This window comes from Arvicola amphibius, chromosome 4 (assembly GCF_903992535.2).
Source record: "Arvicola amphibius chromosome 4, mArvAmp1.2, whole genome shotgun sequence".
In the NCBI taxonomy this organism is placed as follows: Eukaryota; Metazoa; Chordata; class Mammalia; order Rodentia; family Cricetidae; genus Arvicola; species Arvicola amphibius.
The window spans coordinates 106,336,012-106,358,667 of record NC_052050.1 but is presented as its reverse complement, the minus strand read 5'-3'; the positions used below and the strand labels follow the sequence as shown (position 1 = coordinate 106,358,667).

The 22,656-nt window shown below is 51.8% G+C and overlaps 1 protein-coding gene across 1 annotated transcript; it reads left to right on the top strand.

Annotated features, from left to right (window-relative positions):
- The first annotated feature begins 2,131 nt into the window (after positions 1–2,131).
- On the top strand, positions 2,132–22,422 carry Ap1m1 (adaptor related protein complex 1 subunit mu 1). Its single transcript, XM_038326561.2, has 12 exons — positions 2,132–2,296; positions 7,337–7,493; positions 11,780–11,847; positions 12,860–12,990; positions 13,564–13,711; positions 17,677–17,803; positions 18,862–19,004; positions 19,254–19,325; positions 19,612–19,770; positions 21,304–21,429; positions 21,682–21,757; positions 21,873–22,422. Exons 1-12 carry the CDS (start codon positions 2,255–2,257, stop codon positions 21,893–21,895), a joined length of 1,272 nt encoding a protein of 423 aa, XP_038182489.1. The 5' UTR covers positions 2,132–2,254; the 3' UTR covers positions 21,896–22,422.
- Positions 22,423–22,656: the final 234 nt, after the last annotated feature.

The window sequence follows — 22,656 nt, the reverse complement described above, 5'->3', positions numbered from 1 at the left end:
TTTTAATGATGTGTGTGTGTGTTATAATACGTGTTGTGTATGCACACATGTAGAGAACAGCTTGAAGGATTGTCTCTCCTACCATGTGGATCCTGGGGGGATTGGATCTACCTCAGGTTGTGAGAGATGGCTGTAGGTGCCTTTACCCACTGATATACATAACTCTCATAGTCCGGTTGACACATTTATTCTGTGTTCCTGCCTGAGGGAGATGGCATATAGGGTGTACGTGCCTTTTAGATTTGGAATTTTTCTGGATTTGGGCAACACTAATTTTGTGATATGTAATGAGATATTGCAGTGATTGTCACAGGTTTGCATACATTTCATTTCTGTTCTATTTGTACCTATACGTATAGCCTGAGGTCATTTTATATGAATTTTTCTGTCTTTGAACATAGTATACAAAATTCTTGAAGAATTTTGTGCATGAGACAATTTAGTGGTGTGAGATTTAGTTATTTGGGTTTTTTGTTGTTATGATGTATGGGGGTGTTGAGACTGGGTCTCACTGCATGCAACCTTGATTGGCCTAAAATAACTCTAGAAGAGGCTGTTAGATTCCCCTGCTTCTACCTCTGGAGTGGTAGGATTGAAGGTGTGCACCACCACGCCCTTTTTTGCTTGCTTTACCTAGGTTCTGTAGCCCAGGCTGCAAACCTGCAGCCTACTAGGAGTTTGGCAGGATGGCCAGCAGATAATGGCTCTTGCCACCAAGCCTGAAGACCTATGTTTGAGTCCCAGGATCCACATGGTAGAAGGAAAGAACTGATTTCCACAGGTTGTTTTCTGAATTCCATGTGCTCACACACAATAAATGTGTAAAAAATAAAGAAGGGAGGGCGTAATAAAGAAACGGGCTAGAATGATCAAAATATAAAAATATGAAATTGACAAAGGATATATTAAAATTCTTTTTGGTTTTGGTTTTTTTTTGAGACAGTTTTTTCTGTGTAGCTTTGGAGCCTGTCCTGGAACTTGTTCTGTAGACCAGGCTGGCCTTGGACTCACAGAGATCCTTCAGCCTCTACCTCCCAAGTGCTGGGATAAAAGGCATGCACCACCACCAGCAACTAAATTTAAAAAAAAATTTAAACTTTGTCTTACTATATGTTACTGACTGGTCTGGAACACAGAGATCCGCCCGCCTCTGCTTTCCAAGTCCTGGGATTGAAGGTACACGCTTCCATGCCTCACTAAAACATTACTTTAAAAAACAACTTATTTAAAGTTGTGTGTCCATGTTCAAGTGTGTGTAGAGTGCAGGTGTTAATAGAGGCATCAGATCACCTGGAACTGGAGTTCCAGGCAGTATGTGAGTGTTGAGGACAGAGGGGTCTTGGTAGTTAAGAGTGAATTCTTCTCTAGTCGTGAAATTAGTTTTTAAAACCTGAGAAAGGAAGGAGGGGTGCAAGTAAAGACTGCAGCCGAAACTGACGACCCGAGTGTGATACCTGGGAGCCACATGCTGAAAGGAGAGAACTGACCCTTGCAAGTTGTCCTCTGACCTCCCAGTGTGTATAGAAACACACACAAAGAAGAAACCCACGGGGGGGGGGTGTTGAGGTGCTGGTTTGATCTCCCAATGGAGGAGGAACAGTTAAGAATGACAGAGTTAAAAGGAAATGAAGCCATCGTCATACTCTGCACAAGGCATAGTGGCTGAGTAACCTGGCTAGTCACCTGGGTTCATTGGGGCACCACAGGGTGGAGCAGTCATTGACAGGTTGACACTAACAGGTCAGCTGATAACGTTTGATTGCCTTTCAGAGACTGACTTCCTTTAGTCGCCGCCTTACAGCGAATCACAGCTGGTGGCCGGATACTCGTTTACTAGACTTGTGCCGAATGCAAGGCTGACCCAAATTGGTTCCGCTTTCAGCGTCTTCCCACAGCAGCGGGTTTGAAAGCGGCCACCTTCCTTCCAGCCTGCCAGCCACTGGAGTGAGGATACAATTGCCCCGCCCAGACCCCCTCCTACCAGGGAGGCTCCGCCCACTAGGCTTACTTCCGGCCCGTTTGGGCTGTGGATAAAAAAATACCGCCACAAAGTTCGTACTGCGCCTGCACCTATTCTGGTGCGCACCTGCGCACTAGCTGCTTGCCCCTCAGACCGGACATAACGGTCCGCGCGCTGCTTCATGGACCGGAAGTGGGGGGGAAGTGTCGCGGGGCGCGCCCGGCCTTGCTGAACGCCGGCAGTTCCTGCCGTTGCCGCCGCCCTCGGCTATTGCCGAGGCCTTCCAAAGCAACCATGTCCGCCAGCGCCGTCTACGTACTGGACCTGAAAGGCAAGGTACTGAAGGGCTCTCCACCCTTTCCGTTGCCAGGCAACAGCGGGGCCCTCGCCCTGTCGGGACCCACCCTGTTGCTAGGTAACTGGACGGCCAGCTCTGTCAGGGTGTCAGGCAGGCGGGGCAGCCTCGCTAGCCGGTCCTCCCTGTTGCTAGGAAACGGCCGGTGGTCTTTGCGAGTCCCGCCCCATCTCTAGCCAACTTGGTGGGCTGTGGTTGCTAGGTAATCGTCCGCTTTGCCCCTTTCCCGCCTCGTGCGCCCGGTTACTGGGCTTGGCCTCTGCCGTCGACCGGAAGCTGAGGACCCCGTGCCCCCAGACCGGGCGACCCTTGGCCGGAGGCGTGGCGGGAACTGTGTCCTCAGGTCGGCCCCTCCCTCCGCAGCGTGCAGGCTTCAGCGCTTTCTCCCTAGAGCAGCTGTGCTCCCTGTGACTTTGAGTTAAGAGAAACGGGTGATGTGATAGGAATGCGGTTTTACCAAGGGGGAAACAGATCGCCCACAGTCCCACTGACTGTTGGGAAGTAGCCGTCTGAAAGTCCCATCCCAAGCATCCTTGCTTTCAGCTGATGCTTTCAGAGAAACCAGGCAGGGTGCTAAGCCCTGGTGGACAAGAATCCGTCACGGCTAAGCTCAGTCACTTGGAAAAGCACAGATAAATAAATGACTGTTGGAACCATATGTTCATAAAGGACTGGCAGCCCCAGCTGGGGGTCAGAAAGAGCTTTCCTGACTGGGGAAAAACAAGACTGCTGAGACTTTAAGGCCCTGGACAGAAACAGGACCCAGGCATCTTCCTGAGGGGAATCTGAGAAAGAAAACTTCATTCATCTGTGTTTGTGTGGGTTTGCCCATGTGTGTGTGGGAAGGAGACCCTTCTACCCTTCCATGGGTTCTTGTTATCAAACCCAGTCACTAGGCCGATTCAGTGGGACCTGCCTGGCCTTTAAGCCACATGGATCTGCTTGTCTGTACTTCCCAGCCGCAGCTGGCTAACCCCCACCTCTTGGTTTTATAAGACAAGTTTCTTTGTGTAGCCCAGGCTGTCCCAAGCACACTGTAGATCAGGCTGGCCTTCACCTCAGATAGGCTTGCCTCTGCCTCAGGAATTGAAGGTGTCATGCACCTGGCTGTTTTGCGTGGGATCTGGGTATGGCTCATTTATGGTTTTGTGACACTGAGGACATAACCCAGTGCCTTGCGTCTCTTCAATGAGTGCTCTGCCAGGGACCACAGTGTGCCCAGTGCAAAAACCTCTCACAGGAATGTATGTTCAGCCTTCAGAAATGGGCCATCACTGTTCATCAGTCCGTCAAGGTCAAAAGCAGATGACCAGCCTCTTAGGTTTGGAAGCTACCAGAACAGGTCCAGCCACAGTAGACACATTCAGCATTCATCGGTGAGACAACCTTGGTGTCCAGCCCACATGGAAGAGCTGAGGTGTTCAGAAGTAAAGAGGTGGAGTGCCCCAGTGCCAGCGTTTTCCTCAGCCCTTGAATGTGTGCCTGCCTTGGATGCCACCCAAGGTCAACAACTGGAGTCCCAGAAGTCCCAGATCTGGACTGCCTCCACAGCCTTCTGGGAACCTGGGGAGGCACAGCATTCCCTAGGCTGTATGGCACATGCTCTGCCTTCTGCCCTGTCCTAGAGGTACAATGGGCTGCCTGGCATGGCTTGCTTGTTCCTTTAGCCAACACCTCATTGGCACCTAGCAGGCTGAAGCTGTAAAGCTCAACTCATGTATGGACTCAGTCCATCTCTACACTGAGGTGTGTGACCATAGACAAACACATGGCCTCTCTGAGCTTTGTCTTCCTGGCTGATCCAAAGAGTCTTATCTAGGCTACTATAGGTGTGATTCAGGCCTGACCCTGAACAAGGCTTACAGAGTGTGGTATTTAGGCTCCAGCGGCCTATTGGCTTAGCAGGAAACAGACCAGCAGCCAAAGGGTTGCTTGCCTTCTGTTTGGCAGTCAGAGAAATTACAAAAGACTTCCAGGCAGAGCTGGGCACCTGAGCTAGTTCTGAGGAGGTGACAAGTGTCCCAGTTGGCATGTAGGGTATAAGGCAGCCCACAGACTAGTGGTAGCACGCTAGGGCTCCAATTGGAGGAGGCCCCAGGATGGGGTGTGAGCAGACCTGCCTCTGGAAAGCTCCCCAGGGAGGCTTTAGACCTCTCTGCCTCCTTCCAAAATGAAGACAGTCTCATGACAGTGTACCAGGCTGAGTCTCTGATTACCAAGGGATCTCTTGTGGCCACCTTTGGCAAGTAGGAGGTCCTTCGTGAATGCTTGGCTGCTGTCTATTGTTTCCCCAGCTACCCCAAAGCCTCCCTGCTTTGCGGCATGGCCCTGGTGACCATAGGTCTGGATTGCTGAGCTCTATGGTTTCCCTTCCTTCTTCTCAATGCTCTTCTTCTGGACACTGGAAACAAAGCCCCAGGCTGTTCCCTGTTATTCACAAGGACCTGTGTAGTCTGAGATTTTATAGTCCCCCAGCCCAGTGGTCCTGGCTCATCCCACTTCAGCCAGTGGAGAACCTGACAGGTCCCTGAACAACTGTCTGCTTCTGCTTCGGAGCCTTTGTACTTGCTCCTGTGGAGAGCTGTGGGTCTGACTTCAGTTCAGACAGCGCCTCTTCCAGGAAGCCTCTCCTGCTTGTTCTGGCTGAGATCATATTCCAGCTCTCCCCACCCTGACCACACTTCATCTTCTGGCCCATGCTGCCCACTGCATCGCATGCATGTGACAAGATGGGCCCTGTCACCCTGTGTAACCAGGGCCATCCTCAGCCCTCACCCACAGTTTCCACGTGGCCCTCCCATTTCCTCAGGATCCTCCAGGGTGCACCTCCGTCCGTTGTCATTTACTATGCACAGTGACTCTGAGGGCAGAGTCTACCCTGGACATCCTCATGCCTGGCATCTAGAGTCCCATGCCATGCATTCATGTCTGTGTCTGCGCTCAGCTAACCCTGGGTGGAAAATAATGATTTTTAAAAGGTTTCTTGTGTGTGTGTGTGTGTGTGTGTGTGTGTGTGTGTGTGTGTGTGTAAGAGAGAGATTGGGTATGTGCACAAGAGTGCAGGTGCTTGTGGAAGTCAGAAGAAATCAAATCCCTGGAGCTGGAGTTAGAAGCAGTTGTGAGTTACCTAAAGTGGATGCTGGGAACTGAACAGCAATGGACTTAAGCAGTGAACCATTTTTTCCAACCCCTGGGATTTGTTTGTTTGTTTCTTGAGATAGGGTTTCTCTGCAGCCTTGGCTGTCCTGGAACTCACTCTGTAGACCAGGCTGGCCTTGAACTCACAGATCCACCTGCCTCTGTCTCCCAAGTGCTGGGGATAAAGGCATGCACCACCACGCTTGGCAACCCTGGGATTTTTGTCGCTGTTGTTTTTTAATGTGCATTGGTGCTTGCCTGCATGTATGTGTGACGATGCCAGATCTCCTGGAACTGGAGTTACAGACAGTTGTGAGCTACCATGTGGGTGTTGGGAATTGAACATGGGTCCTCTAGAAGAGCATCCAGAGCTCTTAACCGATGACCCATCTCTCTAGCTGTTGCTGGGTTTTGTTTTGTTTTTTTGTTGGTTTGTTTGTTTTTGCTTTTTGGTGTTTTGTTTTGTTTTTGAGACAGGGTTTCTCTGTGTACCCTTGGCTATTCTGGAACTCACTTTGTAGACCAGGCTGGTCTCAAACTCAGATATCTGCCTGCCTCTACTTCCCAAATGCCGGGATTAAAGGCATGAACCACCACAGCCCAGCTCATGCACCACTACCACCCGGCAACCCTGGGAATTTTTAAAGACGGGGTCTCACTCTGTCTTGTCTGAAACTTTGTATGTAAACTCACAGGGATCTACCTGCCTCTACCCACCACGCACTAGGATTAGAAGTGTGTGTCACCATGCTCAGGAGAGTATTTTCAACAGGGAAAGTGCTTGCTGTATAGCTATAATGGTCTGAGTTTAGATCCCCAGAACCCACATAAATACAGGAAAGTATGGTGCCCCAGGATCCCAGGAGCTTGCTGGCTAGCTGTGGTGGAGCTCTGAGCTCAAAGGAGAGGCCCTGCTCAATATGTAAGGTTGAGGAAAATACCCCATGTTATCCGCTGGCCTCCACACTCAGACTCATGTACCACACACACACACACACACACACACACACACACACACATTTGCATTTTGGTGTTTCGTGCCTATAATCCCAGCTCTCAGGATTGCCATGAGTTTGAGGCTAGCCTGGGCTACATAGTGAAATCATTTTAACAAAAGCTACAGGCATCTTTCTTGTCATCAAAGTGAGTTCTGAGCCAGCTTTCTGCAGACACCAAGGCACTGTGTAGAGTTAGGAGGGCCCTCTGATCCTGGAACCTAGCAGTGGAGTGCCTTGGGATGGTGGGGTCCCAGATGCCCTGTGCATCTGTTGAAAGACAAGTCCCTGTCTCTGGTCCACTGAAGTGTTTGTGTATGTGACATGGGGATGATAGCTCATGCCTGTCATCTCAGCACTCAGGAGGTAAGAGGATCAGGGTTATCATTGGCTACATGGTGGATTTGAAACTAGCCTGGGCTCGTCAGGCCCAGTTCCTTTCACCTTTGAGTGTCCACTGACACACATAGCTTCTTCTCTGCTGAAAATGTCACCAGAAGAGCCACTGGGTCATGTTTAACTCTGGTCGCTTTCTGAGGAAACACTAACTTTGCAGCGTGGTTATCCCCATTCCACAGTCCTTCGTGATAGACAGTGGTTCAGATGCTCTGTGTAGGGAGGAAGACCAGGACAGGGCCACACTTGTGCAGGCCTCAGTGGGGTTCGTCAGGGATCGGGTGCCTGAAGCTGTCAGGAGAGCCAAGTGCGCCAGCAGGTCTGCGTGGAGTGGAACTTACCCTGGCGCCTGAGGGATTCAGCCCCTCCCCTCTTCTGCCCTCTGACTGCAGGAGAGCTTTGTGGTGGGACTTGCCTAGGATGGAAGTCAAACTGGCCTGAAGTCCTGTCCCTTCACAGAGGGTTCCCACCCCCCTTTTCTTCCTCATGCAGGTGCTCATCTGCCGGAACTACCGTGGGGATGTGGACATGTCGGAGGTGGAGCACTTCATGCCCATCCTGATGGAGAAGGAGGAGGAGGGCATGCTGTCACCCATCTTGGCCCATGGCGGCGTGCGCTTCATGTGGATCAAGCACAACAACCTCTACTGTATCCCTGTGCTTTGGAGCGGGGCTTGGGGTGACATGCCCACTGGCTCAGGACAGCTGGGCAGCCAGAGAGCACACAGTTCAGAGAATGCTAAGTATATTCCAAAAGCTGCAGCCTGTGAGCGAGGGATATGTGGCCAGAGTGGGGGCTGGCTGGGCCCAAGGTTGGCCTTTGAAAGCATGTCATGTTAAACAGGGTAGGTCTTTGGATAGGGAGGCCAGATTGTCAGAGGCAGGAGTGGATAAATGAGGGAAATGGGGTAGCAGTAGGGGTGGGGAGTTCTCATGTGCCCTGCATCCTCAGCCCCTCTTCAGCCGCAAACCAAACATTCTGCCAGCTGGAAACCCACCGTGGGTGGACCCACCACTTGGGGCTTTGACTGTTCAGTAAGCAGTGTGGGGGGTACCAGCTCTGTAGTAAGTAAATGTGTGTGTGCCCCCAACCGCTGCAGACGCTCCCTCTTCCTGTGGGCACATGCTCTAGCCTTGTAGTTCCGCCCCATCTTCCCACCCAGACATGCTCCTGGAGCCACAGGTTAGCTGTGGTGATAGGTGCCCCCACTTCACCGTGGGTCCCAGAAATATCCCCATCTCTAAAAGCCCTGAGGATAGCTCTGGAGAGGATATAGGTGGCCTGGGACCTCTAAGAGAAAGATGGCTATCTCTTGAAGCACACTCTAGGCTGTGGCTGTCCAGCTGCAGGAATATCTGAGGTGCTTGTTGTCTGAGCCTAGTTGGACCAGCAGACAAGTCCCCGCCACCATAGTGCCGTAGTGTGGCAGCAAGGGCATAAGAGGGCATGCTCCCACACCCCTGCATTAGGACATCCTCCACCACGGCCCCACCCTCCTCTGTGTCCTGTGAGTTTCCAGCTTGTGCCTGGACCCTGTTCTATAATTGGGGCAAGGCTCAAGTAGACATGGCCTTCTCCCTCCTTTCCAGGCCTTCCTGCCCAGCACACAGATCAGGCATGGGGATGGCATAAATGGGAACTGGGGGACTGGTCACAGCCTCCCCTATTAGCTCAGGCTAATAGGAAAGGGAAGCGGGAAGCTCCTGAGGGATAGTGGGTGGGTTGTGCCAGTGCAGTCGTTGTGAGTCTGGCAGCCTCCGCTGGGGAGACCTAGAGGTTTCTGTAAAAAGTGTGATTGACAAGTGCAGTCTGCAAGGCTAAGAAGGTGCTGTGTGACAGAACTTTTGCTGGGGAGACATTACATAGGGAGCTCGAGACAGACCAGAGTATGGAAACCACCAAAGTGCAGCTTGGTGAGCCAGTGAGTTTTACAGCAGTTACTTATAGGATTATGGGTGAGGGGTCACCAGAGCCCACTCCAGCATGGTGACAACTCAAGAAAGCTAAGATCCTGGAGTGCACTGCACAGCCTGAAGGCAGCTCAGCTGGTTGGAGAGTGTCCCTCCCAAGCGACTCTGGTCTAAACTTGTGCCAGGCAGCTCCCTCTGCTGGTCTCTGCACTGTAAAAACCAGCCAGCATGTTCAGTTCCAACTCAGTTTCTCCACGTCCTACCCTGCAGTGTCTTTTGCAATAGGGTGGTTCTGCCATACAGCCAACAGCAGTGTCAGCAGCTTTTGTGCTTTGTAGGGCCTTAGGGGTTCCCTGGCCACAAATCACAGGGAGGTAGTGAAGGAGACACCTGCACAGTGAGGGCTTCCTCTCAGACCCAGTATTAGGCATAAACCACACCCAAACACCCATTTTCACAGAGATCCTTTATTAGGCAGGGAGAAAAGTTAAAGTGGCTGCTTTCTGACTCAGGCAGAAAACAGCAGCAAATGGCCTTTCAGTGTAATGGTAAAGAGGAGAAGGGAGGTCTGTGGTGGAACGGACTCAGATGCTGTGTAAAGGAGATGGGGGGGGGGGGGAGAAGGGGAAGGAACAAGGGAGAGGGGAATGTGTATTTGTCCCGGGGGTAGAGGGGAGATATCTGGTCCATAGGCAAATGGTTGTTTATAAAGGTAAAGGGGAAAATCCCCATGTTAGGAAGAGGTGTTTAATTTTAATTGGGCATGTTAATTTGGTGAACCAAAGGAAGCTTCTGATTGCTGGACCTTGGTAGTGAGCCTGAGGAGGAGGAAGTGGTCAAATAAGGGAATAGGCCTTGGTGGCTAGCTTTAGGAATGTAATCTAAGGGAACCGGGAGAAGAGCAAGGCCTGTCAGTCCCGTGTTCCCGTGGACTAGTGTTCCTTCAGGTAGCCCACCTCTGGCCCTGTATTTTCGTTTAGTAACCTTACGGCCTCTGGGAGAGTCTTTTTCTAGCCTGTAGGATTGTATTTAAACTCTTTACCTGTTTAGCAACCCACCTTTTCGTTACTTTTTAATTTCTAAAAAAAAAATTTATGTGTAGGAGTATTTTGCCTGCATGTATGTCTGTGCACAGTGCCTGTGCAGGCTAGAAGAAGGCATTGGATACCCCAGGGACTAGAGTTATAGCCGGTAATAAGCTGCTGTTTGGATGCTGGGAATTGAACTTGGGCCTGGAAGAGCAGCCAGTGCTCTTAACCACTGAGCCATTGCTCCAGCCCCTGTTTTTTTCCTTTCAGTTAACCAAGCCTCAGTTGGGTTGTAAGGCAGGTGGAAGTACCATTGTACCTGGTTGTCTACAGCCAAATTCTGTATGTCAATGTTAGCAAAATGGTTGTCTCTCTCACTGTCTATTCTTCGTGGACACCCATATATAATCTTAGTTGGGCTAGACCCCTAATGGTGGCTTCCCCTGTTCCTCCTTGTGAAGGGACCAGTATGGGCTCAGCCAAGACCAAGTTCTCAGCACAAATGAGATGTTTGCTCCAGAGAGACAGAGGACAGGGAATAAGAAACAAAGATAGGAGATAGGGGAAGGAGAAGGTGAAGGGAATAAGGAAGACAAGGAAGGGATATTTGTTCTGAGGGACAAAAGACTGCCTCCTCATAGAGAGGAGCAGACTTGACCCAAAGAAAATGGCGGTTTATAAAGGTAAAAGGAAATCCTATGTCAGGATGAGGTGTTTATCTTTTTTTGATTTTTTTTTTGTTTTTGTTTTTTGTTTTTCGAGACAGGGTTTCTTTGTAGCTTTGGGGCCTGTCCTGGAACTAGCTTTTATAGACCAGGCTGGCCTCGAACTCACAAAGATCCACCTGCCCCTGCCTCCCGAGTGCTGGGATTAAAGGCGTGCGCCACCACCGCCCGGCTGAGGTGTTTAATTTTGATTTGGGCATGTTAATTAGGGACCCAAATGGGGCTTTTGATTGCTGGATTTCAATTCTTTGATAGTTGTACCTTGGTAGTCAGCCTCAGGAAAAGGAAGTGGCCAAATAAGGGTTGTTGGCTGGCTAGTTTTAGAAATGTAATCTGCTGGGTGGTGGTGGTGCACACCTTTAATCCCAGCACTGGGGAAGCAGAGACAGGCGGATCTCTGTGAGTTTGAGACCAGCCTGGTCTACAAGAGCTAGTTCTGGGACAGCTAGGGCTACACAGAGAAACCCTGTCTCGAAAAACCATAAACAAACAAAAAAACAAACATAAATAAAGAAAGAAAAGAAAAAAGAGAAATCTAAGGATCTTTAGCAAAGCATAGGGGATGGGGGAGAAGGGCAAGGCCTGCTGGAGCCATGTTTGCCTTGGTCAGACTGGCTAGAGAACTTCAACTCATACAAAATGCTTACAAGAGGCTCGTGGCTGACTCCACACTGCACCCCTCACTGATAGGCATAGGTCCTGTGAAGTTGACCTGCCAGTCTCCCACAGGACAGGTTGATTTATATATGTGTCACATCCATTTGCCTAGGCCATAATCAAGAACAGGCCTCATGTGTTTGGAGAGCATACAAAATAGCAGCAGACTTAGCTATTTATTTTCCAACCTGTGTTGGCTTTCCTGTGACCAGGCTTTATATCAGTGGGCAGCTTCCAAGGGTACCTGAAGGGAATGGCACGTACTGTGGTCTGTTCTGGGTTCCCTGTCTGGGGAAGAGTAGCCTCTCCCCAGGAAAAATGTTGCTGTACAATAGAAAAACACAGGCCGGACCCTGCTTGCTTCTCCACCCAACTGGGCTCTCCTTGTCTTGCTCCTAAATGCAGCATCCAGAAGCCATCCCTAATCCCTTCACTTCCTGTGTCCCCAAGACCCTGCTGACTGTTTACAACATGTCCCTGGCCTGTCTCATACTGGGCTAGTCCTAATTTTGGGCCCAGTGGACAGCTGAAGTGCTGCTGGGGCAGGGAGACATGGGGGGTCTGAGATGTGATATCCCAGTCCCAGAAGGCTTCTTGACTCTGCCACCATGCAGTGGTCGCCACTTCAAAAAAGAATGCTTGTGTGTCACTGGTATTCTCCTTCCTCTACAAGGTGGTGCAGGTAAGGCCCCCAGCAGTGGGACTTCTCTTGGGAAGGGCTTTGGGTGAGGGATTGTAGCATTGTATACCCAGGGAATCCTAGGCCAGGAAGCCCAAGCTTTCTTGCAGGTGAGGTCTTTGGCATCCATTGCATCCTATCCCCAAGAAAGTGAACAAAATGGGGAGATATCATGGCTGTGCAAATGTCTTGGGCAGGAGGGTGCATAGTGTAATCCAGGCCCTGTGCCTGAACATAGGGGTTGGGGTCAGTTAGATGCACAGGCTGGGCCTTGGGGACATGTCAGAATATGCAGTCTGATGCTGGTTACTGCACAGCTTTACCCAGGACAACTCTGGCTGCTGAAACAGCTGGAATGAAGGCAGAAGAGCTATGGGCAGCCTGTGTGTTTGCTGCTGGGATTGAGCAAGGGCTCCAGGGCTGGTTTGGGTTGCCACTGAGTGCCTCTGTGAGTTGGGAACCCTTTTTTCCTCCCTCGTGGGTGCCTTTTAGCCAAGGGCTGGGGATGGAGCAATGGAGCCCACTGGGAGAGCCCCCAGGTGGTTTCCTTCTGAGCAGACCCACTGTGAACATCCTTGCTTTGCCACCTCTGGCAAGTGGGCTATGACTGGGTCGCTGGGGTAAGCAGGGATGTGGGCGTATTTCTCCAGGGCTGGCCTTTCCCACTTGTTCTAATGGCGGGCTTGCTCCAGTGTTGGTATGAAGACAGGCCTCCTGGTAACCCTCTGGGTCCCCTCCTTACCCACTGAAAATATAGATACTTGTCTACAGCTAGACAGCCAATACCTTAGAGAGGTGGGCAGCAGCCTTGAGTCAGAGATGGGTGACAGGCACAGTGGGGTTGACTGCAGAGGCCTCAGGCAGCTGCATTGCTGATACAGGGTCATTCCTCCTGGTCAGTGCCTGTGGTCCATGTTCAGGGCCTGTACCATCACCCACAGAGGCATCACCCATGGGGGAGGGCCAAAATGGCCCTCAGGCTGGGCTAAGGCCTGTTCTGCTGTGCCCTGACCAGGTCTTCTCCGAGTACTTTAAGGAGCTGGAGGAGGAGAGCATCCGAGACAACTTCGTCATCATCTACGAGCTACTAGACGAGCTCATGGACTTTGGCTACCCACAGACCACAGACAGCAAGATCTTGCAGGAGTGAGTGCATGTGCCCCAGTGCCTCAGTTACCAGCCCAGCAGGGCAGGCAGGTTGCTCTTTTTGTCCCTGCTGTTTTTTAGTTATTTTAAGATAGTTCTGATCCTCCTGCCTCTGCCTAGGGAGTGCTGGGCAGACAGGAGAAGGCTGTGTGTCCTGTTTACTGGGCAATCCTGCTTGCACAGGCAGAGACCAGCAGGACCCATGCTACACTTCATCCCTTCTATGCAGCCTAGGATGCCAGGTCCCCCCTTGACAGGAGTCCAGGGAAAGCTGCCATTGCTGTTCTGGTGGGATGGGGGTCACTGGATGGCCCAGGGCTCAGTCAGTTCCAAGTCCCCACAGTGCTGACCACTTGATTCCCTGTTCCCCACCCAGAACCAGCACCCTGCCTCTGAAACTAAGTGCATGCAGCCCGCTCACGCTAACTGCCCACTGTGCCAAGTCAGAGGCTGCCCTCCTAGAGCCCGCTGCCACAGGGATTCCAGTGGTTGGGCCTACCCTGCTCCTTAGCCCCAGCCCAGAGTCAAGGCCCAATATTGCATGTCATCTCTGTAACTGAGGGTGGCCCATAGGTACATCACTCAGGAAGGACATAAGCTGGAAACAGGAGCCCCACGGCCCCCAGCCACCGTCACCAATGCTGTGTCCTGGCGCTCAGAGGGCATCAAGTACCGGAAGAACGAAGTGTTCCTGGACGTCATTGAAGCCGTTAACCTCTTGGTAGGCTGCCTTCTCTCTTCTTTTCCTAACTTGCCATCTTTTCCTGGAGGAAGTCAGAGGGATAACACTGAAAACCAGCAGAGCAGTTGGGGCCTTGGCAGTAGTTAGCAGGGGGCTTCCTCAGCTACTGGAGAGACCCTGCTCCCTTTGTCCTAGCCTCCCTCTCACTTAGAATCTGTAGGGACAACATTGTGGTGGCTCTCCAGAGACTGAGGTAGAGGGACCTCAAGTTCCTGACCTTCCAGGGTCACAACTGTCTCAGGAAAACAAAAATAGAAGTCACCAAGATGACTCAGCAGGTGAAGGGCCTCTGACCATCTGGGTTCCATCCTGGGACCTGTGGTAGGAAAAGAGAACTAACTCCTGCAAGTTGTCCTCTGAGCTCACACATGTGCACTCATGCATACACGTGTGCATGTACACACACAGTAGTAATATAAATAATGACAATTTAAAGAAATAGGGCTGGGGAGATGGCTCAGTGAGCCAAGCTGCTGCTGAGTCTTGCCGACCTGAGGTCCACCCCCAGAGGCCTCAGAAAGGAGAGAAGACCCAAAGTCGTCTTCTTCTGATCTCCACCCAACACACATCATACACACTCCTACACAGTAAGTAAAACATAGGTACAGCAGCAGAGCGCTTGTGTACAAACATGAGGACCCAAGATCAGATTCTAGCACATGAGTGGAAGCTGGGTGTGGTGCTGTGCACTGTAGCCCAGCACTGAGCTTCAGCTCAGTGTGAGACCCTGCCTCAAAGGATGGGCAACCATAGGCCAAGATAGCTGATGTGAAACTCTGGCCTCCACATGCTCACACACAGGCATGTGCACACATGTAACAGACCAAACACATAAAGCATGTATAAAGTTGGAAAGCCAGCAGCTCTGTCACCAAGAGACCCTGGACTTTCATTGCCACTTCAAAAGACCATACCGCAAGACTGCTAATTTTCTAGAATGCCAAGCTCATGGGTGGTTTGAACTTTTGGCTTCTTATGTTCCTTGCATGGTGTTTGGTTTTTGTGGTACTGGGTGTGTACCCCAGGACCTCTGCACACAGGGGGTGTTAGTTACTTGTGTAGCTGTCACAAAAGAGCTAACAAGTACAGCCTAAGGGAGGAAGGGTTCATTCTACATCACAGCCCGTCATGATTGGGAAGTCATGGTGGCAGGAATGTGGGCAGCTGTCATGTAGTCCACAGTCAGGAAGCAGAGTAGTGAAGGCTGCAGTTCCCCTGGCTTCCTCCCTTTCACTTCTCCAGACCCCTGGCCTGTGGGGTGGGTCTTCCTTCCTCAGTTAACTCCCAGACATGCCTCTGCCCCGAGGTCTGTCTCCTGGGTGACTCTAGAGCCTGTCAGGTTACCAATCACATCAGGCAAAAAAAAATTCATTATGTGTGAATGTGTATATGTGTGTATTTGTATATTCGTATGCATGTGGGGTGTGTATTTGTATGTGTTTGCATATGGGGTGTGTATGTGTGTATTTGTGGTGTATTTGTGTATATGTATATGGAGTGTGTGTATATATGTATATGTGTGTGTATTTGTGCGTGTATACATGTGGGGTGTGTGTATGTATATATATTTGTGTGTGTGCATGTGTATTTGTATGTGTGTATTTGTGTATGCATGTGAGGTGTGTATATGTGTATTTGTGTATATGCATGTGAGATGTATGTATGTGTATTTGTGTGTATGCATGTGGGGTGTATGTATACGTATATGTTATATGAATGTGGAGTGTGTGTATGTATATATGTGTATTATATGTGCACGCATACAGGGTGTGCTTGTGTGTGTGTATGCATGCAAGGTGTGTGTATATATGTGTATGTGGAGTGTGTATATATTTGTGTGTGTGTGTGCATTCAGAGTGTATGTATGTTTGTGTGTGCATTTGGGGTGTGTGTATGTGTATTTGTGTGTGTGCATTTCGGGTGTGTGTGCATATGTGTGTGTGTGTATGCATGTGGGGGGGTGTATACTTGAAAGTGCAGATGCCCACAGAGGCCAGTAAGGGAGTAGACTCCACCGAAGTTGCAGTTACAGGCAGTTGTGAGCCACCTGACATGAGTGCTGGGAACCAAGAGCTGAAAGTCCACCTCCCAGGTGCTGGGATGACACGTGTGTTCCATATACCTGTAATTTTTATTAGTGTTTACATAGCATATGCTCTTACAACCTGTCTCCTTTGGTTTGTGCTTATTGTAGTCTGGATTTCCCCAGTGTGTAGCCCTGGCTGGCCTGGTCCGAGTGCTGGGGTTAAAGCTGTGCACCTCCCTACCTGGCCTCTCTATTTAGCCCTGGTTAGGCTGGAACTCATGGAAATCTCTGGAATAAATGAGATGGCTCTGCTTCTTTATTCAAAGCAAAAGAATTGATAAATACTGATAAATGCTGATGCTGACAGTCTTTTCTCCTGTGAGTTATCTCAGCAGCTGGTGAGACATCAGTGGAGGGAACAGCCTGGGCTTGGAGCCTCTGGCACTATGTGTGCAGTGAGCCTGCACCACAAAGAAAGGCAGTAGCACTGTCCTTGAATGCAGACATCCACCTGCCTCAGCCTCCCAAGTGCACCCCACACCTACTTCTTACACTTCCCCTATGTATTTCTCTTGCTGTGGTAAAACACTGTGACCAGGGTACCTTTTTAAGGAGAGAGTTTATTGGGCTTATGGTTTCCAGAGGCAGGGACAGCATGGCAACAGGTGGTAGACAAGATATCTGGAGCTGGAAGCTGACAGCTCCAACTGTAAGCATGAAACAGAGGGAACAGGGAATGGCATGAGGCTTGAAACCTGAAAGCCCATCCCTGGTGACGTCCATTCTCCAGCAAGGCCACACCTCCTAAGCCTCCCAAACAGCACCAAATGGGGAATGTGTTCAAATGCTTGAGGCTGAGGAGGATGTTTCTCATTCAGACCACCACAGCTCATCATTCTACGTCTTATTCAGAATGAGTTCTGGTAGACCTCCTTTGTGTACATTTGTGTGATGAGTGCCGCCGTGGAGCTCAGAGGACAATCTTGGGTGTCAGTCCCAAGCCTTCCACCTTGTTTGAGATGGTCCTTTTCTTCTTTGCTTGTTTGTTGATGTGTTACACCAGGCTTAGAGGCCCAGGGAATTCTGTCCCCACCTCCATTGCAGGTGCTTACAATAAGCATCAGCTTTATGAGGCTCTGGAGACTTGAACTCAGGTCCTTATGCTTGCATGGCAAACACTTTACTTGCTGAGCCACCTTCCCAGCCCCAGTCCCTGTCTTCTAATTGGTGTGTGTAGATCATCTGTACTCACTGAGTTTCTGGGCTGCTGTTTTGCCTTCTTTTCTGCTTCCTGTTCTCTGTCTCCTTCCTCCTCTCCCTGTGGGTCATGGTTCTGTTGTTTCTTCCTTCTACTTCTTCCTGCCCTTGTCTTGTGGTATGATTATCTTAGGGGCTTCTACAAGGCACCTCGAGCTGTGTGTCACATGGTATTTGGGCAAATAATGGATCACACTCAAAATGGTGCTCCCTTAAGGACCACCAAGGACCTGGGAAGTCCCTAAGGCTTTCCCATCCTCACCCGGTGCCGTGAATGCTGACATACGCGTGCCGAGAGTGCTCTGGGTTGTGCCTAAACACCAAGTTTGCTGTGTCACCGTTTCATCATGGGGCTGCCACTGACAGGTAGTGTCTCCTGGTGGCCCCCGGCCAGTCTAGGTTCAAGTAGTCCCTCTGTAGTACTGTCATGGACTTGTATGTAAAAGTCTGTGCATGTAAAACCGGGCTTGGGTTTCCATCTTGCTTACATGAGTGACCGCCTCTGGAAGTGGAGCATCACCAGCCCTCCAGGCTTGGGACCCTCTCACCTGCATCTGGCTCATCTGCTTATCCTTGGGACAAACACTAGGGAGAAAGTCAGGTTTGCAGTGGAGCCAGAAGTGGTGGAGGTCACGCCTTACATGGTTCCCACTGTCCCCAGGTCAGTGCCAATGGCAATGTGCTGCGCAGTGAGATTGTGGGCTCCATCAAGATGCGGGTCTTCCTCTCGGGCATGCCTGAGCTGCGCCTGGGCCTCAATGACAAGGTCCTCTTTGACAACACAGGCCGTGAGTACCCAGAACAGTGCAGGGGCTGGATTATTCTTGCCTCGGGAAGGTGGCTTCCCCTGACCCCAGTGCCACAGCTGACTGCTCTCAGGTGACAGGTCTAAGAAAATGCCTTGGGTCATTGAGGTGGCTCAGCAGGCAAAGGTGCTTGTTGCCAAGCCCCTCCACCTTGATGTGAGCTTGTGAGCCCACAGTGGAAGGGGAGCACTTCCTACAAGTTGCCTTTCACTACCACGTGCACACTGAAGCACACACCCTCCCGTATACAGTAAATAAGACGTAACAAAGAATTTCATGCTGCTCAAAAGACCTCAAAGGCTAGGGCTGCAAATCAGTAAATGGTCAACATTGACCGAGCAGACCTGGGTTCAGTATCCACCAGCACCAAAAAAACACAGAAAGATCCAGGCTGATGTGGAGGCACCTGCCTGTCATCCTATTCCTCAGGACACTGAGGTGGAAGATTATGAGTTTGAAGCCATCGTGGACTACAGTGTGAAGCTGTCAGGAGGGTGACAGAGAGCCAAGGTTCTGAACACATCAGTGAGGCCCAGCCTGTCCCACAAACAGGCCTGTACTGTTGGGAGGTCACACACCAAGGTGCTTTCTATGCTGAGGCTTCCAGTGGCAGAGCACAGCACAGGTGGGCGTGCCTGGGCTTCTGTGGCTTCTCATTGGCCATACCACCTAGGCCCTAGTTTCAGGTTCCTGGCTCCTGACAGCCTCCTGGACAAGCTAGCTCTATGTGCGCCCTCTGAAGTGGGTGGGACACATAGTGTCACCCATACCCACTTAGCAAATGTGTCCTGACCAGCTGCTGTCTACCAGCTGCTGAAGACTTAACATGACACGGAGCCCAGACCCCGGGACTCCATGCCAGTGTTAGGCTGAGATGTGGAGGCAGGAGGATGACAGTTGTTTAGGAACTGGCCCCTTGTGCATACAAACGATGTCTTCAGGATATGGGGAAGGCTCTGGTCTGCCAAGGTGGTCTTGGCAGTAGGAACTCTGCACAGGGACTCTAAGCCTCATGCCAACCTCACCCCTGCCCCACATAGGAGGGAAGAGCAAGTCGGTGGAGCTGGAGGATGTGAAGTTCCACCAGTGTGTGCGGCTGTCACGCTTTGAGAACGACCGCACCATCTCCTTCATCCCTCCTGATGGAGAGTTCGAACTCATGTCCTACCGCCTCAATACCCACGTGAGTGCCTCCCAGGGTAGCGGGTTCCCAGGGAAGCTCAGCATCAGCTCTCACTCACCTGCTGTGCCACCCTCCAGCCCTGTAGGTGAGCAGAAGCCTTGCCCATTGCTGGACTTCCTTGGGTAGAATGGGGCAGTCCAGAGAGGCTGCCCACCACTTGCCTGCACACTGGCCAGGAAGAACAGGCTTCAGTTTTTCCTCAGTAAAGTGAGGCTTGATGTGAGCGCCTGCCTTCCGCCTTCCCCACAGGTGAAGCCTCTGATCTGGATTGAGTCTGTGATTGAGAAGCATTCCCACAGCCGCATCGAGTACATGGTCAAGGTCGGTGGGAGAGCGGGCACCCTGTCACCTGGGACCGGCTCAGCAGCAGAGCGAGGGGACAGGCTCATACTACAGATACTTACCTTGTCCTGGCGGGGCAGGCGCCTTGGAGGCCTAGGACAGGAGGGAGAGTCAGGTGTGGGCACTGGCTGGAAAAGCCTGGTGGTGGAAAGTGGGGGCCCACTGCCAGGTAGGAACTGTGTAGCCCTGGTAAGTGACTGGGGTGGGGGTGGCTAGACTCCCTCCCCTGCATCCTCCAGAGCCTCTGCCCGGGGCCTCCTTGCAGGCCAAGAGCCAGTTCAAGCGGCGGTCAACAGCCAACAATGTAGAGATCCATATACCGGTCCCCAACGATGCTGACTCGCCCAAGTTCAAGACTACAGTGGGGAGTGTCAAGTGGGTCCCTGAGAACAGCGAGATCGTGTGGTCCATCAAGTCCTTTCCGGTGAGCCCCATATTCACACACGCCCCTAAACACCTCCCCCATGGGGCTGGAGAGATGGTTCAGTGGTTAAGATCACCTTTTGCTCTTCCAGAGGACCCGGATTCAATTCCCAGCACCCACATGGCAGCTCACAATTGTCTATAATTCCAGTTCCAGCAACCCAACAACACCCATGCACATAAAAAAAAAATTAAAAGCCCAGCCTCTCTCTCTTGGCCTGTGGATCAGGATGCAGCTCTCAGCTACTGCTTCAGTGCCACACAGCTAACGCCTGTCCGTAACTCCAAGATCTGACACCTCACAGACACATGAGGCAAAATACCAGTGCACATTAAAAAATAGTCCCCCATACCCACCCCTGACCCACCTTGGGGACAAGAGGCAGCCCTGGGGAGAGACATCCTGTTCCAGGAACATGGGTACAGCTCCTCTCAGCGCCCAGCAGGGCTGGGGAAGGGCAGGCTGCAGATCCTTCCCAGGAGAGCTTCCACTTGGTGCCCCAAGACAGCCACCACAAAAACCCCTATAATGTGATGTCATTTGCCACAAATTCTGTTTTCACGTGGCAGTTGTTTTGTGTTTTTGTTTTGTGGCAACTTTGTTTGAAACAGGGTCTCCCTTGGTAGTCTCAGTGGTCTGCTACTCACGATGTAGCCCAAACTGACCTCCTAACTATGGAGCCCAGGCAGCCTGAAATTCATCATGGATTGTAGGTTGGCCCCAGAATTACCATGTCATTCAGGCTGACCTCAGATTCAGCACATATCCCAAGCTGCTTGAACTTGCCTCCATTCTCCTGCCTCTGTCTCCTGAATGCCAGGTCATGAGACCCAGCTTAACTCAGTTTGCCTGAGTTTTCCTATGGGTAGATCTTCTGTTTCCATTTTCTCCTCCCTTTGCTTTTGGGTCCAGGAGCTGGGATATTGTTTTCACCATCTCCCATGGAGATTCCATGGTGTCCTTTATGGCTGGGAGCTGATGCGGAGAACCTGTGCAGGAGCCATGGCCTAGCCCTAGTGCGCCCCAACTCCTAGGCAGGGCTATATTCACGGCCACTCCTTTGCCCCTCAGCCTGAGCTCAGGAGACCAAAGGCCACGTTGTCCCAGGTAGAGCGAGAGCCAGGGTGCCAGGCCCAGACCTGATGCTCTACCTGGCCAGGGCAGGGCAAAGGCCCCAGCCAGTCCTGCCTGACCAATCTCAAATCGCCTCCAAGTTATTGCTGGGTTCCTGGGAACCTGAGCCCGCACATGGTTCAGCACTGTCATTCTGCCTGGGCCTCTCTTCATTTCTCACGTGTCCAGAGACTGAGTGGGAGGACTGTGCTGTGGAGCACACCACCCTCCGTGTCTTCCCAGGCTCCCTTTCCCACCGTGGCCAGTCTGGGCTGTCTCTCCCTAGGAGCTGGCAGAGCCCTTCCACAGCCTGCCCAGTTTCGGCTCCTGGGAGCCATGGACAAGCCTGGGAGACAGCACATTGGTTGTGGGCCGCGCAGCTGGGCAGCTGCCTAACAGCCTCTTATGTTGTCTACCCAGGGTGGCAAGGAGTACCTCATGCGGGCCCACTTTGGTCTTCCCAGTGTAGAGGCCGAAGACAAGGAGGGCAAACCTCCCATCAGTGTCAAGTTCGAGATCCCCTACTTCACTACCTCTGGCATCCAGGTATGAGTGCCAGGGCTGACTGCCTGGAACACTTAAGCAGAAACCCCAAACCCCAATCCTGGCGTGGAGTCTATTTCCTTGGAGCCTCTCAGAAGGTATATGGGTGAGGGGTACATCCTGGTCCCTGAAAAACTGGGACTTAACCACTTCTGACAGCCCCTCCTGCTGTGCCCGGCCTGCTCCTTGGCCTTGCCCCTGGATGAGGGGAGGGAGATAGCAGGGATGCGGCACACTCAGAGCCTTTGTGTCCAGGTGCGCTACCTGAAGATCATCGAGAAGAGCGGCTACCAGGCGCTGCCCTGGGTGCGCTACATCACACAGAACGGAGGTGAGCGGCTGCCTGACCTGTGAGGTCTCTCTGGGCTGGGGCTTCCTGTGTGGAGCTGAGGGTGGGTGTTCCACGTCCCCATGTAGAACTGAGGGTGGGTGCCCCATGTTTCTAGATTACCAACTCCGGACCCAGTGAGGGGCCTCTACAACCACCCCAGCCCACCCGGCCTCAGGATGTACCTGCCACATGCACCAAAACTGAAGCTGGAGGGTGGCTCTGGACATAGGCAGCAACCCTCCTCTCAATACTGCGTGAACCCACACAGAACCTCTTCACTGACCCCATTCTGTTCTGGGGAGGGAAGGGAGGGCCTGCCAGCCCTCCCCAGAGACAAGCCAGCTTGAGCCTTGGCTCCTGGTGCCACATGCCTGGCCACTCACCACCCTGTGGATGCCATTCTCGCCCACCACCAGGGTCTCCTTTCGCTGCCATTTTGTTGAGCATGTTGATCACTGTCATTTGTTGCTGTCCTGTTACGCGTGACACGTGTCCTGTGCACACTGCTCCATGTCCAGGATAGTCGCCTGGCTGGCTGTGCTTCCCGTGCCAGCCCTAGGCCACAACAGTGTTTCCCCAAGACAGGCACGGGCTACTGTCACTATACAGGGCCACCTTGCCCTCTACCCATGTGACAATTGCATTAAAGTCCATTTGTTACACTTGCTGTCTGTCCTTTCTGTGCTGTGGTTCAGGCCCACTTGGACACCCTGGGTTGTGGCCAAGTAGGCCTAGCAATGAGGGGAAGCCGACCCCCTCCTGAGTAGCTGGAGCCCTTCTGAGGGACACAGGGTAGATTATCCTCACTGGGTCTAGCCTGCTGTCTCCTGTGGATGGTAGCCTTCCTCAGGTGGTCTGAAATTGGAGGCTCCCATGTTCTCACCTGTCCAGGCTTGGGC